The sequence below is a fragment of the Thamnophis sirtalis genome, unplaced genomic scaffold (genome assembly GCF_051295495.1).
Source record: "Thamnophis sirtalis isolate CommonGarterSnake01/CBP01778 unplaced genomic scaffold, rThaSir2_p1.2 scaffold_2, whole genome shotgun sequence".
Lineage (NCBI taxonomy): Eukaryota > Metazoa > Chordata > Lepidosauria > Squamata > Natricidae > Thamnophis > Thamnophis sirtalis.
This window is the reverse complement of record NW_028261382.1, coordinates 9,319,184-9,331,601: the sequence shown is the minus strand read 5'-3', so window position 1 is coordinate 9,331,601 and position 12,418 is coordinate 9,319,184. Positions and strand designations below refer to the sequence as shown.

The 12,418-nt window shown below is 49.0% G+C and overlaps 1 protein-coding gene across 1 annotated transcript in view; it reads left to right on the top strand.

The window, feature by feature from the left end:
* The window catches only part of LOC106552928 (NAD(P) transhydrogenase, mitochondrial), a 55,031-nt gene extending 43,040 nt beyond the window's left edge, over positions 1-11,991 (top strand). The window contains exons 19-22 of the mRNA XM_087704222.1: positions 970-1,051; positions 2,037-2,155; positions 9,963-10,078; positions 11,784-11,991. Coding sequence (XP_087560348.1) covers positions 970-1,051; positions 2,037-2,155; positions 9,963-10,078; positions 11,784-11,933 — 467 coding nt within the window. The 3' untranslated portion in view covers positions 11,934-11,991. The remainder of the gene's footprint in view (positions 1-969; positions 1,052-2,036; positions 2,156-9,962; positions 10,079-11,783) is intronic.
* Positions 11,992-12,418: the final 427 nt, after the last annotated feature.

Sequence of the window (12,418 nt, the reverse complement as noted above, 5' to 3'; positions counted from 1 at the left end):
GACAAGGAGCACGCACAGAGGTACTATCTCAGTCTTAATTGTAAGATTACACTAACAGACTCTTGAAAGTCTGAAAGTGCATCTCTCCATCCTCACTTTTACAATCGAAAGAAACTAGAAAGGGGGCCTTCTGAGATGTTTCCTACATGATCAACTGCTTCATAACGGATTGTTGCTTAGTCCGTGGCTGTTTTGCCTTTCTCCCAAGGTCATTCTCATATACTATTACCTCACATCAGTCTTGCAACTAAGTCTGTGTCCTCTTTCCTTTCTTCCTATCCAGAGTTGGGTTGCACCCGGTTTGGCCCGGATCGGGCGAACTGGTAGTGGCGGGGCGGGAGGCTCCACCCACCTGCCTGGATGCTTCTGAGCATGCGCAGAAGCATTGTGCGAGTAAGCGTGTAGGCATGAGTGAACCGGTAGTAAAAAAAATAGAAACTCACCACAATTCCTATCCCCTGTGGAGTAAATAACTGATGGTGGGACTATGTCTAGTTTAGTGAAAGGAAGGACAAGGCATGACATGATAGCAATGTTCCAATATTTGAGGGGCTGCCACAAAGGAGAGGGCTCAAGCTATTCTCCAAATTACCTGAAAGCAGGACAAGAAACAAGGGATGGAAACTAATCAAGGGGCAGACCAACCTAGAACTAAGGAAAATTTCCTGACAGAACAATTAATCAGTGGAACAGCTTGCCTCCAGAAATTGTGAATGCTCCAACACTGGAAGTTTTTAAGAAGATGTTGGATATCCATTTGTCTGAAGTGGTGTAGGGTTTCCTGCCTGAGTAGGGGGTTGGAACTAGAAGACCTCCAAGGTCCCTTCCAACTCTGTTATTCTGTCTGCTCTAATGCTCTTCGTAACACTTTCCTGGCCATAATGCATGTTTCTCCTGTACTCGGTGTTCCCCTAACAGCCTCTGGATTCACTCTCCATGTTCTAATAGAGTTTTCCCCCCTTATTTTAGGTTGGGGTTTATGTGCAGCTAAAGCTCAATACCCCATTGCTGACATGGTGAAAATGCTGAACGAACAAGGAAAAAAAGTCAGGCAAGTAAACACCATTGTTGATATAAACAAATTACACTGCTTTGTACTAACATATTTTGATTTAATGATGGACTATGTATATATATGGTATAGTCATATACCATTACTTCATATCAGTCTTGCAACTAAGTCTCTGTCCCTTTTCCCTTCTTCCTATCCAGAGTTGGGTTGTAGATTATATATATAGAAGGGATTTCAGTCAAATAGTTGTTTAATTGAAGGTTTGCAAACTGATTTGGGCCTTTCTTCAGTGATATGCAAATAGAATAAATAAATAAATGAAAATTAATCCTCCCTTCGTATTGCATGAGATTACAACAGGGATCTTAGTGCCAGCATTCAAAAATGAGAATGTTTTCTTTCAAGGAAAAAAAATGATCTATTCTTTTTATTGTTGATCAGCAATGGCAGGGGCTATAGCCAAGATGCTATATGTGGTGCTCTAATTAATATTAAATTTATGCCTTATATTTTCACTGCTTTTAACAATGCCACATCCTAGAAATCCAAACAAAACTGGTCTTTAATTAAAAAAAACCAAAATGGCAGTTGTATACCTTTAATGGGGGAAATATTGACTTTGACTGAAAGTTAGGAAGGAAAATTGGGTGCTCTCTAAATCGTACTGTCAGTGCCTCTCTAGGAACTTTTCTCCTACTGTGTATGTGTGTGTGTGTGTGGTTTTGAGTCAAAGTTGACGCCCAGTGAATGCCTGGATAAATCTCTGCAGCTTTCTTGGCAAAAGTTTAGAGAGTGACCAGCCCAAAAACACCCAGGAGGTTTTGTGCCTAAGGCAGGACTAGAATTCACTGTCTCCTGGTTTCTAGCCTAGTGCCTTAACCACTACACCCAATTGGCTATCTTTCTCCTGCTTAGAGGAGAGAATATATAATATCTCTCCCCTTTCTGTGAACTTTGTCTGACGTTTCCCCATTTCTCGGTCTGTATACCTAGTTCAGCATTTCTTCCTATTTTTGGGTTGCAGGTTTGGCATCCATCCAGTTGCAGGCCGAATGCCAGGCCAGCTTAATGTCCTCCTGGCAGAAGCTGGTGTGCCGTATGATGTTGTCTTGGAAATGGACGAAATTAATGAAGATTTTCCAGGTAGGGGATAAGGGTTGAAAGAGGAGAATGAAAAATCGAACAAAACTACGGCTTAGTGTTTGAATTGCATTGCAAAGTGTATATGGTGTTTTCTTCAGGCTGCAAAATAGCAATAGCACTTAGGACATATACCACTCCATAGTGCTTTAAAGTCCTCTCTAAATGGTTTACAAAGTCAGCCTCTTGCCCCCAATAATCTGGGTCCTCGTTTTACCCACCTCGGAAGGATGGAAGGCTGAGTCAAGCTCTAGCCCATCAGGATTGAACTCCTGGCAGTGAGCAGAGTTAGCCGGCAATATTGCATTCTAACCACTGTGCCTCCAGGGTTCAAGGTCCTTAGCTGAATCTGTAGCTCCAGTAATTGTAAAACTCATGCTGCTATATGACAAATTATGCTTTCCCCTTGTAGTTTACTTCGCCCCTATAATTATCATCTCCTAGGCAATCTGCATCTCACTTGCTCTTAGGCCCCCCTGCAAGCAACTGTACTGGCAAATAAACTTAGTTTCTCCCCATTTGATCATACTAATAACCCTACACTGGAAATAGTAATAGCAATAGCACTTAACACTTATATACCACTTCACGGTGCTTTTACAGCCCTAAGTGGTTTACAGAGTCAGCATATTTCCCCTAGCAATCTGGGTCCTCAGAAGGATGGAAGGCTGAGTCAACCTTGAGCTGGTGAGATTTGAACTGCTGAACTGCAGCTAGCAGTCAGCTGAAGTAGCCTGCAGTACTACACTCTAACCACTGCGCCACCTCGGCTCTTAATTGGCACCTCCTGTAGGAATTCCTTCCAAGTTGAACCCATTGCACACCTGAAGCAACCTCCAGAATGGATGCATTCTGAAAAGGTCCTCTGGGATTGATAGTTGGCCACATTACCTTGGATGCTGGAAGCCCTTCAGTTCCAAAGCCTGTTTTCTCATCTGACTTCAGAGGTGGTCTGTTTTCTCAGGCAGTCCATCAGGAGACAAGGCAATTGTCTTTGACATCTCTTTGGGAGGTCAGGTTTTATGGCTCAGTAAGGGACTCATGACAGTCCTGGACCAGAAATAACTTTTCAAATGATGAATTCAACAGCTTAGGCTTGTCAGGCTAATATGCCAGCGTGGAATCTCTCCAAATTGCGAGAGCAGCCGAATCCAGATGAAACAGATTCATGCAAAATCTACAGATTTCAAGCAGGCTCCATATAGAAAGCATACATACAAGCATAAACAGAAACTATAAAAGAGAGAGAGAGAAAATCGGTACAGAGGTGGGTTTCAACTGGTTCGCCCCGGATCGGGAAAATTGGTAGTGGTGGCAGCGGGAGTTTTTGCTCATCCGCGCAGATGCTTCTGTGCCTGCGCAGAAGCGTCACACGAGCACATGAGCGTCGGGTGGGTTCCTGCCAGTTCTAACCTCTTTTATAGAAGAGGTTCCACAAATCTACAATGCTGTTTAGAACCGGTTCCATCTCAAGAAGATTAGTTTTGGGGTTAATATTCATTTTAGTGAATATAAGATTGAGGATATCCAGAAAGGGAATCACCACTCAATCTTAATCCTAGATGCTTTTATTCAGCCTAGTCTAGGTTGCTTTGAAGATAATATGAAGTGGGATAACTTGATTAGTTTGGGGAAGAGATAAATTAGGTCACAAACGAGGATCAGAAAGTGAGGAATATTTGGTTTGCGCTGAACCTTTTTTTTGCTTTTGAGCTACGTAACCCGGTCCATGGTACATCTTGGGTATCTTGTATCTACTTTCACATGTAGGTTATTTAGCACAGATTGACCGTTGTCTTACCTGAACGGTCCTTCTATGGGTGCTGCGAAGGGAATCCAATCATGGGGTTAACTTAGCCTTCTAGCCTTGAGACTGAGTATGCAAATATCAAAGTTACGCCTCCTCTGACTGGACTTCCGCTTCCTCTCCAGTTCTTATTACGAAGTCCACCGAAGAAGCATTATGTCAATCCTCAACAAGCCGCAAGTCATCCGGCACTACGGAGTCAAGTCCAGTCAGTAACTAGTCACAGTCAAATGGAGCCCTGACCAGCCGAAGCCGCGGGCGGGTTTGGATTCCCTTCGCAGCACCCATAGAAGGACCGTTCAGGTAAGACAACGGTCATTCTCCTGTGTGCTGCTCCGGGAATCCAATCATGGGATATATCAAAGCAATGAACTCCCAGGGCGGGAGCTAGGCTGGTCAGGCTCCTCCGCAGACGGAAGGACCCTTTGCAACACTCTCCGCCCAAAGGACGCCTCGGCCGAGGCGAAGACATCAATCTTGTAGTGGCGAATAAAGGGCGAGGGGGATGCCCAAGTGGCCGCCCTGCAAATCTCTTCCACGGACGCTTGCGTCGCCCAGGCCGCTGTGGTGGCCGCACTCCTGGTGGAATGAGGAGTGATTCGCCTTGGAACCGGTCTGGAGTGGGTGTCATATGCCAACGCAATGCAAGCTTTCAACCATCGGCCGATGGTGTGGGAGGACACCTTCTGTCCCATTGAAGATGGCTGGAAGGAGACGAACAGGGCCTCCGATCTTCGGAACGACGCCGTGCGCTTCACATAGCGACGAAGAGCCCTGCGCACATCCAGATGGTGCCACTGTCGTTCCCGCGGATGAGACGGGTGAGGACAAAAGTCCGGCAGGACAAGTTCTTGAGTTCTGTGAAACAATGAATTTATCTTTGGAAGAAAGGTCGGATCCAAACGAAGCACTACCTTGTTCGGGTGGAAGATGCAAAAATCCGCACGAACCGAAAGGGCTGCTAGCTCCGACACCCTCCTGGCCGATGTTATGGCCACCAGGAAAGCCGTCTTGAGTGTCAGCAAGCGGAGGCTGATGGAGTGTAGAGGCTCAAAGGGGGCAGCTGTAAGGGCCCTGAGAACCAAGGTCAAATCCCACGTGGGATAACGATGTACCGTCGGCGGTCGTAAGTTGGAAGCACCCTTAAGGAAGGTTCGAACTCGCAAGTGCTGGGATAAGGAGCGGCCTTGGCCACCCCCGACCACCGTTGACAAGGCTGTGACCTGACGGCGAAGTGTGTTTGGTGCCAACCCCTTGTTGAGGCCGGACTGCAAGAAATCCAGAACCTGGGGCACCGAGGCCTTGATGGGATCGACCCCGGTGCGTCGGCACCAGCGGCAGAAGGCCTGCCAGGTAGCTTCGTAAATACGGGTAGTCGACGGGCGACGGGCCGCCTGAATTGTAGAGATGACTTCGTCTGAATAGTGGAGGGCCGCTAGCATCTCCCGCTCACGTGCCACACGGCTAACTGCAACAGCTGAGGGCCCGGGTGCCGGAGAGCCCCTTGGTGGAGCTGAATCTTGTCGTCCGGGATCCTCCAAGGACGCGAAACGGACAGATGGACGAGGTCTGCGTACCAGGGACGTCTGGGCCACATTGGAGCGACCAGCAGGACTTCCGCCTGTTCTGTCAATATCTTCTGAATGACCGACGGAAGGATCGGGAGAGGAGGAAAGGCATAGAGAAGGCCGGCCGGCCAACGGCTGCGTAGAGCGTCTACCCCCTCCGCCCCCGGAGCCTGGTATCGGGAGTAAAACCGGGGAAGTTGTGCGTTGCGCGGGTGAGCGAACAGATCCACCTCGGGCAGGCCGAAGCGGCGAGAGAGCTCCTGGAAGAGAATGGGGTGGAGCTGCCACTCCCCCTGATCCACAGTCGCTCTGCTCAGCCAGTCCGCCTGAGTGTTGGCTTCGCCCGAGATGTGCTCCGCCCGAATCGATGAGAGTCTGGGCTCCGCCCAATGGAACAACCTTTCCGCTTCCAGCATCAGAGCTCTGGACTGCGTTCCCCCTTGGCGGTTGATGTGAGCCTTGGAGGCCACATTGTCGGTCAGGATTAACACATGGTGATGAGATACAAAGTCCCGAAATTCCAGGAGAGCCAGACGGATGGCCCGCAACTCCAGCCAGTTTATGCTGTTCGCCAGCTCCTGATCCGACCATCGACCTTGGGCCACCTTGTCCAGGGCATGGGCCCCCCATCCGAATAAGCTGGCGTCTGTTGTAACTTGAACGCGGTCCGGCTCCTTGAATGGACATCCCCTGAGGAGCCTGGACGACATCCACCAATGCAGGGACCGCCTGGCCTTGCCCGGGAGCTACACCTTGATGTGGGAATGACTGGTATGCGCTCTTTGGAAGGGCAGCAGGAACCACTGGAGAGGACGCGCATGGAACCTGGCCCAGGGCACCACGCTGATGCAGGAGATCATCTTCCCTAGCAGTTTGGAAAGCGACAGCAGCGGTACTCGCCGATGGGATAGCGCATGATGCGCTAGGCGGTATATGCTCTGCCTCCTTTCCGGGGACAGGAAAACCTCGCACGACATCGAGTTGATGGTGGTTCCCAGATGACGGAGGGACGTGGTTGGGCGCAGGTGGCTCTTGGGCAGATTGAGGACAAAGCCATGGTCCCGCAATGCGTCCATCGTGACCTGTAGGTCTCGGAGGGCCTGATCTCGAGAGGACGACAGCACCAATACGTCGTCCAAATAACAATTGATGCGTATTGGAATTGAGCGAAGGGAGGCTGCCAATACTGCCAGAAGCTTGGTGAACGTGCGCGGGGCCGAGGAGAGGCCGAATGGCAAGGCCCGGTATTGATAATGACGGCCGTTGAAGTGAAACCGCAGGAACTTCCGATGTGCCGGATGAATGGGCACATGGAGGTACGCTTCTTTGATGTCTATGGAAGTCATCATGTCGCCTTGGCGGATGGAAGCCAATATGCTCTTTAGAGAGTGCATTTTGAATTTTTGGTATTTGATATACTGATTGAGCTGTTTCAAATCTAGGATTGCCCTCCATCCCCCGGAGTTCTTTGGTACTAGGAACAAGATGGAATAAAACCCTAGGCCTCCCTGCCCTTTGGGAACTTGCTCTATGGCCCTGATGGTGAGAAGATGAGATATCTCGGTGTCCATAAGGCGCCGCTTTGACGGGCACCTGGACACAGGGCACCTGATGAACCTCCTCGGGGGGATGGATAGAAATTCTAGCGTGAGACCCAAACTCACTACTTGAAGGGCCCAGGCGTCTGACGTGAGCTCCGCCCCCCGGTGGGCGAAGGCCAAGAGACGTCCTCCTATGGGCCCTACCTCCTGCGAGTCAGCGGTATCTGCGAAAGGATCGGTTGCCCGCTCCTCGGAATGATCGTCTACTCTGCGCCTGACTCTGCTGGCGCCCCCTGTCTCTGGCCCCGGCTCGGTCCTGGCCACGGTCCTGTGCCTGGGAGAACCCCCTGGTATAGTTGGGGACATAGGGGGCAGAGGTAAACCCCGAGTCCCCAGACCGAAAGGGCTGCCGTCTACCATAAGGCTGTGGCCTTCTGGCCACACGGGCACTTGTGGAGGGAAGCACCCTACGTCTGTCCCGAGTCTCAATGAGAATTGGATCCAGCACTGAACCAAACAAGGCCCCGCCCTTAAAGGGCGTGGATGCTAGACGCCACTTGGATTTGATATCAGCTTGCCAGTGGCGGAGCCAGAGCAAACGGCGAGAGGCCACATTGGAAGCCACGGCTCGGGAAGCAAACTTCGCCGCGCTAAGGGTGGCATCAGCAGAAAACTCTAGGGCCGCTATCAGTTTGGTGACATCCTGATGGAGGCGCAGTTCCTCCGGATCCAGCCTTTCCTGTAGCTGTCTCAGCCAAACTAAAGAAGTCCTATTAAAGAAGGAAGCTGCAGTGGCTGATCGCAAGGCCCACGCTGCTGCCTGATGAGTCTTGCGAAGGACCGATTCGGCCTTGCGGTCCTCGGCCTTCAATCCTTCCGAAATTTCAGAAGGAATTAATGCCGGTGAAGCAAGAGCCGCTATGGGAGCATCCACTGTGGGAAACTGCAGGAGGGCCTCCAACTCTGGGGAAGATGTGAAAAGCTTCCTATCACCAGACCCAGGGGCTTTAACCGCGGTCGGCTCATCCCACTGCTTTTGGATTAAATCAAGAAAAAGCTTGGGAGATGGGATAAAATCCTGCAGAGCCACCTGCTCAGCAAAGAGCCGCTCGGTGGCATCCAGGCCCACAGCAGCACTTTCTGCAGAAATTGCCTCCCCCATGTGGGTGGTAGTCTTGGCCTTATATAGCAGGGATTTGAAAAGAGTGTGCCTGAAAAGCCCAGGGGGCGGAGGCAGGTCCACAGGAAGGCCCTCGTCACCAGAGAGTTCCCTATCCTGGATTTCACCTTCTTCCACTAAGGGAGATTGTGCGCTAAACACAGAGTGTAAAGGGGAAGGAGGATCAGTTTGCAGAATGGAAGAATCCCCTTGTACTGCTTGGGGAGCCAGGCCTGAGTAGGCCAGAGTAGGCCTGGAGACCTGGGATCTACGCGCTAATTCCGCATCCACCCCTCTGGAAATAGCCTCTGAGATCATGCTGTAGAATTCAGCAGAAAGGCCCAAATCCTGGCCCTCCAGAGGCCTGAGGCCTGCAGCTGTGGGGGTGAACGTGGCAGAGGGCCCAGCGCGTGGAGGTGAACGAAGAGAAGCCCCACTAGCCTCCGAAATAATTGGGGGAGAACGAGGCCCGAAAGCCCCTACCTCGGGAATAGGGCCCTGGGGAAGTTGAATATCAGGAGACCAACCCTGCTCAACAACCCTCACCGGAGACACAGGCTGCTGAACCAAAACCGGAGGGGAAGAAATGGGAGCCCCAGATGCCTTGGGGGGAACTTTGGCCTTGTCCTTGCGCTTGTGCGACTTATCCCGAACAGTAGATGAGGCTCGAGGCCTACTAGTAGAGGCCCTGGTCGCGGCCCTGCTGGGCCCAGGGCTGGCCCCTCCCTCGCCAGGGGAACGGGGCTCAGAAACTGGCCGGACAGTACCTTGCAATTGATCAGCCATGATATGAGTTTGAAAGAGCTCAATCAGCGAGACAAAGGAATGCAATTGAAAGCACTTCGCCAAGAACGCCACGTGGAAGCAGAGACTAAGAGAAGCGACCTCCTCCCTGAGTCAGCAAACTCGAGTGAGGGAAAAGGGAGGGGCGGAAGCAGTGCGCAGGCTCAAGCGCGCGAACAAAATCTGCCTTCTCATCCCAGGCGTTAGAGCGCATGCGTGAAAAGCGCTTCCAAATAAGGTCCCCGGCTTCAAGGCGCGAAATTCAAGGGAACCGCAAGGGAAATTCCCAACAGCCGATCCGTGCAATTCTCCGGCAGCCGCTCCAGCGAGGGCACAAAGGAGGGAGGCGGGGAAGGGGGGGAAGCCCCGCTCCGACAAACCAAAGCCTCGGATCTGACCGCGCCCGCGGGCGGGTGCTATCCGGCAGGGATGGCAGCGCTGGGAGACCTGAAAAACCAAGTAATTTCATCCTTAACCTAGAAATATTAGCAATTAATCAAGAGAGCGTTGAAAATAAGTCTCGTAGGCTTGACTGAGTAATAAGGACTGGAGAGGAAGCGGAAGTCCAGTCAGAGGAGGCGTAACTTTGATATTTGCATACTCAGTCTCAAGGCTAGAAGGCTAAGTTAACCCCATGATTGGATTCCCGGAGCAGCACACAGGAGAACTTGTTTTAGAAGCCTTTTCATGAAAAGGGGGAAACTATTCACAAGCCAAATTTCGGCAGACAAATAGTAGTGTAAGCAACATGGAAAGGACATTGAGTACCAGTTAGCTGGCTCACTATACCAAAGTCTCTTTCCCCAGCTTTCCTTTACAATCTCAGAAATAACGTTAGAGCTTCCCCGGTTTACTTTTTTTTTAAAAAAATGTGATTATGGCACACTTGGATTTTGAAGCTTTTCATATTGAAAGGTCTTCCTTTTCCAAGGCTCTGTCTTCTTACTTTCAGATACAGATTTGACGTTGGTCATTGGTGCTAATGACACCGTGAATTCTGCAGCACAGGAAGATCCCAACTCCATTATAGCTGGCATGCCTGTATTGGAAGTTTGGAAATCTAAACAAGTAAGTGACAAAAAGAAACTGAGAGTGCAGGGTTGTGATTGTTTCTTCATTGGAGCAAAGAATACCTAACACACAATGTAAAAAGAAAGGGGTCTTTGTGTTGTGACCCGCCAGCAGAGCTGGAAGCAGAGTCAGACAGTGAGGAGGTTGGGGAGGAACATGGGCCAGTCCTGGAGTCTGGGGAAGGCTCTGATGAGGGCTCGGTGTTGGAGGCAGAGGGGGGGGGGGCAGGGCCATATGCCAGTTATCGGCTGCCTTCAGAGTCAGACATCAGTGAGGCAGATGAACAGCTGGAGCCTGTTCCCAGTGTGCACATGCACAGAGTTGCCAGAGAAAGGAACAGCTGAAGAACAGGGATCGACTTGGGAATAAGGCCACAGATGGACGATCAATGGCCCCTCCCAGAGGGAATAAAAGAGGAGCGAAAGGGGAGTAGAGTTTGCAGGAGACAATTAGTTCGCTTAATTGGTTCATGACTCTCTGAGACTCCTTGCCAGGTTTTGCAGATATCGGCCTGGCAGCTCTCCAGGCCAGATAAGGTCTGTGACTGTAAATCCTCCCTTGAAAGACTTTGCTGTATGTGAATGAGCAGAATTCAGAGTCAATTAATAAAAGGGTTTTTTGTTGGGACAAGGAGTTTGCTTCAGGCTCTTGGGAAGCCTCGGTCAGAACACTTTGTCCCCAAGTACGAAAATGTTGCCTTCATTGCAGTGCAGACTATTGTTTTGATGTCATCAAATCTTCCAGTTGACACAAGGTACAGTTTCTTGGGAGGAAAGAATTATTCTAGCATCTAAGGGACAGCACAACAGAGAGTTCACTGGCACTGCAGAGTCAACAGTCATGTTGGCTGGGAAATGATGAGAGCTGAACTCAAAAGACCTCAGAAAAACACCCAGTGGGGAAGTAAGATGAGGATGTCCTGCTATCTGTTGCTGGAGAATCTGGAAAGCTCTCTAGGTTTGCCAATATAAATAAGATTTTTGCATTCAACAGCAGTGCATTCTGATCCAGCTGGGCCCTGCTTATGTCCTTATGACTATATGGTGGTTGCCTTTTGCTAAGCAGTAGAATCTGAAATATTGTCTTTTTAGAATTTCAGCAATGAGGAAGAATTCAGGGGAGAGAATAGGCTTAGTCATGAAAAATGATTGATGAGGAATAGGAGAACATTGTTCAAATATCAGAGAGAGGGGTGGAAGGTGGTGAAGACCTGTTCTTTATCATTCCAGTGGGCAGGACATAAAACAATATAGTTAAATTACAGGAAGGCAGGTTCAGGTTGAATATTAGGGGGGGGGGGGTTGGGGGAAATCCAGTATAAATTCCTAATGGTAAGAGCAGTTCAACAACACTGGAACAAATTACCAAAGTCATCTGCTTGGAATGATTTAATTGACATTAATTTAATTCAATTTAATTTAATTCCTGCTCTGGCAGGAGTTTGGGCTCACCCTAATGGTCTCTTCCAACTTTACAATTTTATAATATTATATGTGAAATTTCTATTTCATTCTTACCCTGATGAAAAATCGACACTTCTGTTAAAAAAGTCTGCATATCCTTGCAGTGGTGTTGGGTGTAAACCACATTTAAAGATTTAACCAATTTGCATACTGCAGGCTATGTTTTTAACCAGCTTTTTTGAGTGAAGGCAAGAAATAGTTGAACTCGCTCTCATTGTGTCATTCGGTTTCTCCACCAGGTCATTGTCATGAAGCGCACCCTGGGAGTCGGATACGCTGCTGTCGACAATCCCATTTTTTATAAACCAAACACTTCAATGTTACTTGGAGATGCAAAGAAAACCTGTGATGCTTTACAAGCCAAAATTCGAGATTCTTTTAGCCATTAGTGCTTCCGGTCATTCTAAGGCATCATCCAGTGATAAAGTGTTGTTATGTACCTTTTAATTTGATTGTGTTTATTGAAGAGCCTGGAATCCATGGAATGTCTAACTGGCTGGTGCCCATTGTCTGTATCCTTTGAAAATGGACTTATCTCTTGTGTATATACATTGTCAGAAAGATAAATAGAAGAACCTAATTCATATGAGAAATGAGTGGTTTCTGTGTCTTTATATGGGTGTCCATCCATCCATCCATCAATCAATCCATCCATCCATCCATTACTTGCTTCTCTTAACATTGCTATGACATTTTTAACCTGTACAATAAAAGAGACAAGTAATCATTTCTGGGCCAGATGTAGTCCTCTAGAGAGGACATTCCATCATCAAAGAGAGGGATATTGTGGAGATGGCTATGGATCTAGAGTGTTTGTCTTGCCTGCTCTAGGGTGAACTACAGTGGTGTGATTCAAATAATTTAAGAACCGGTT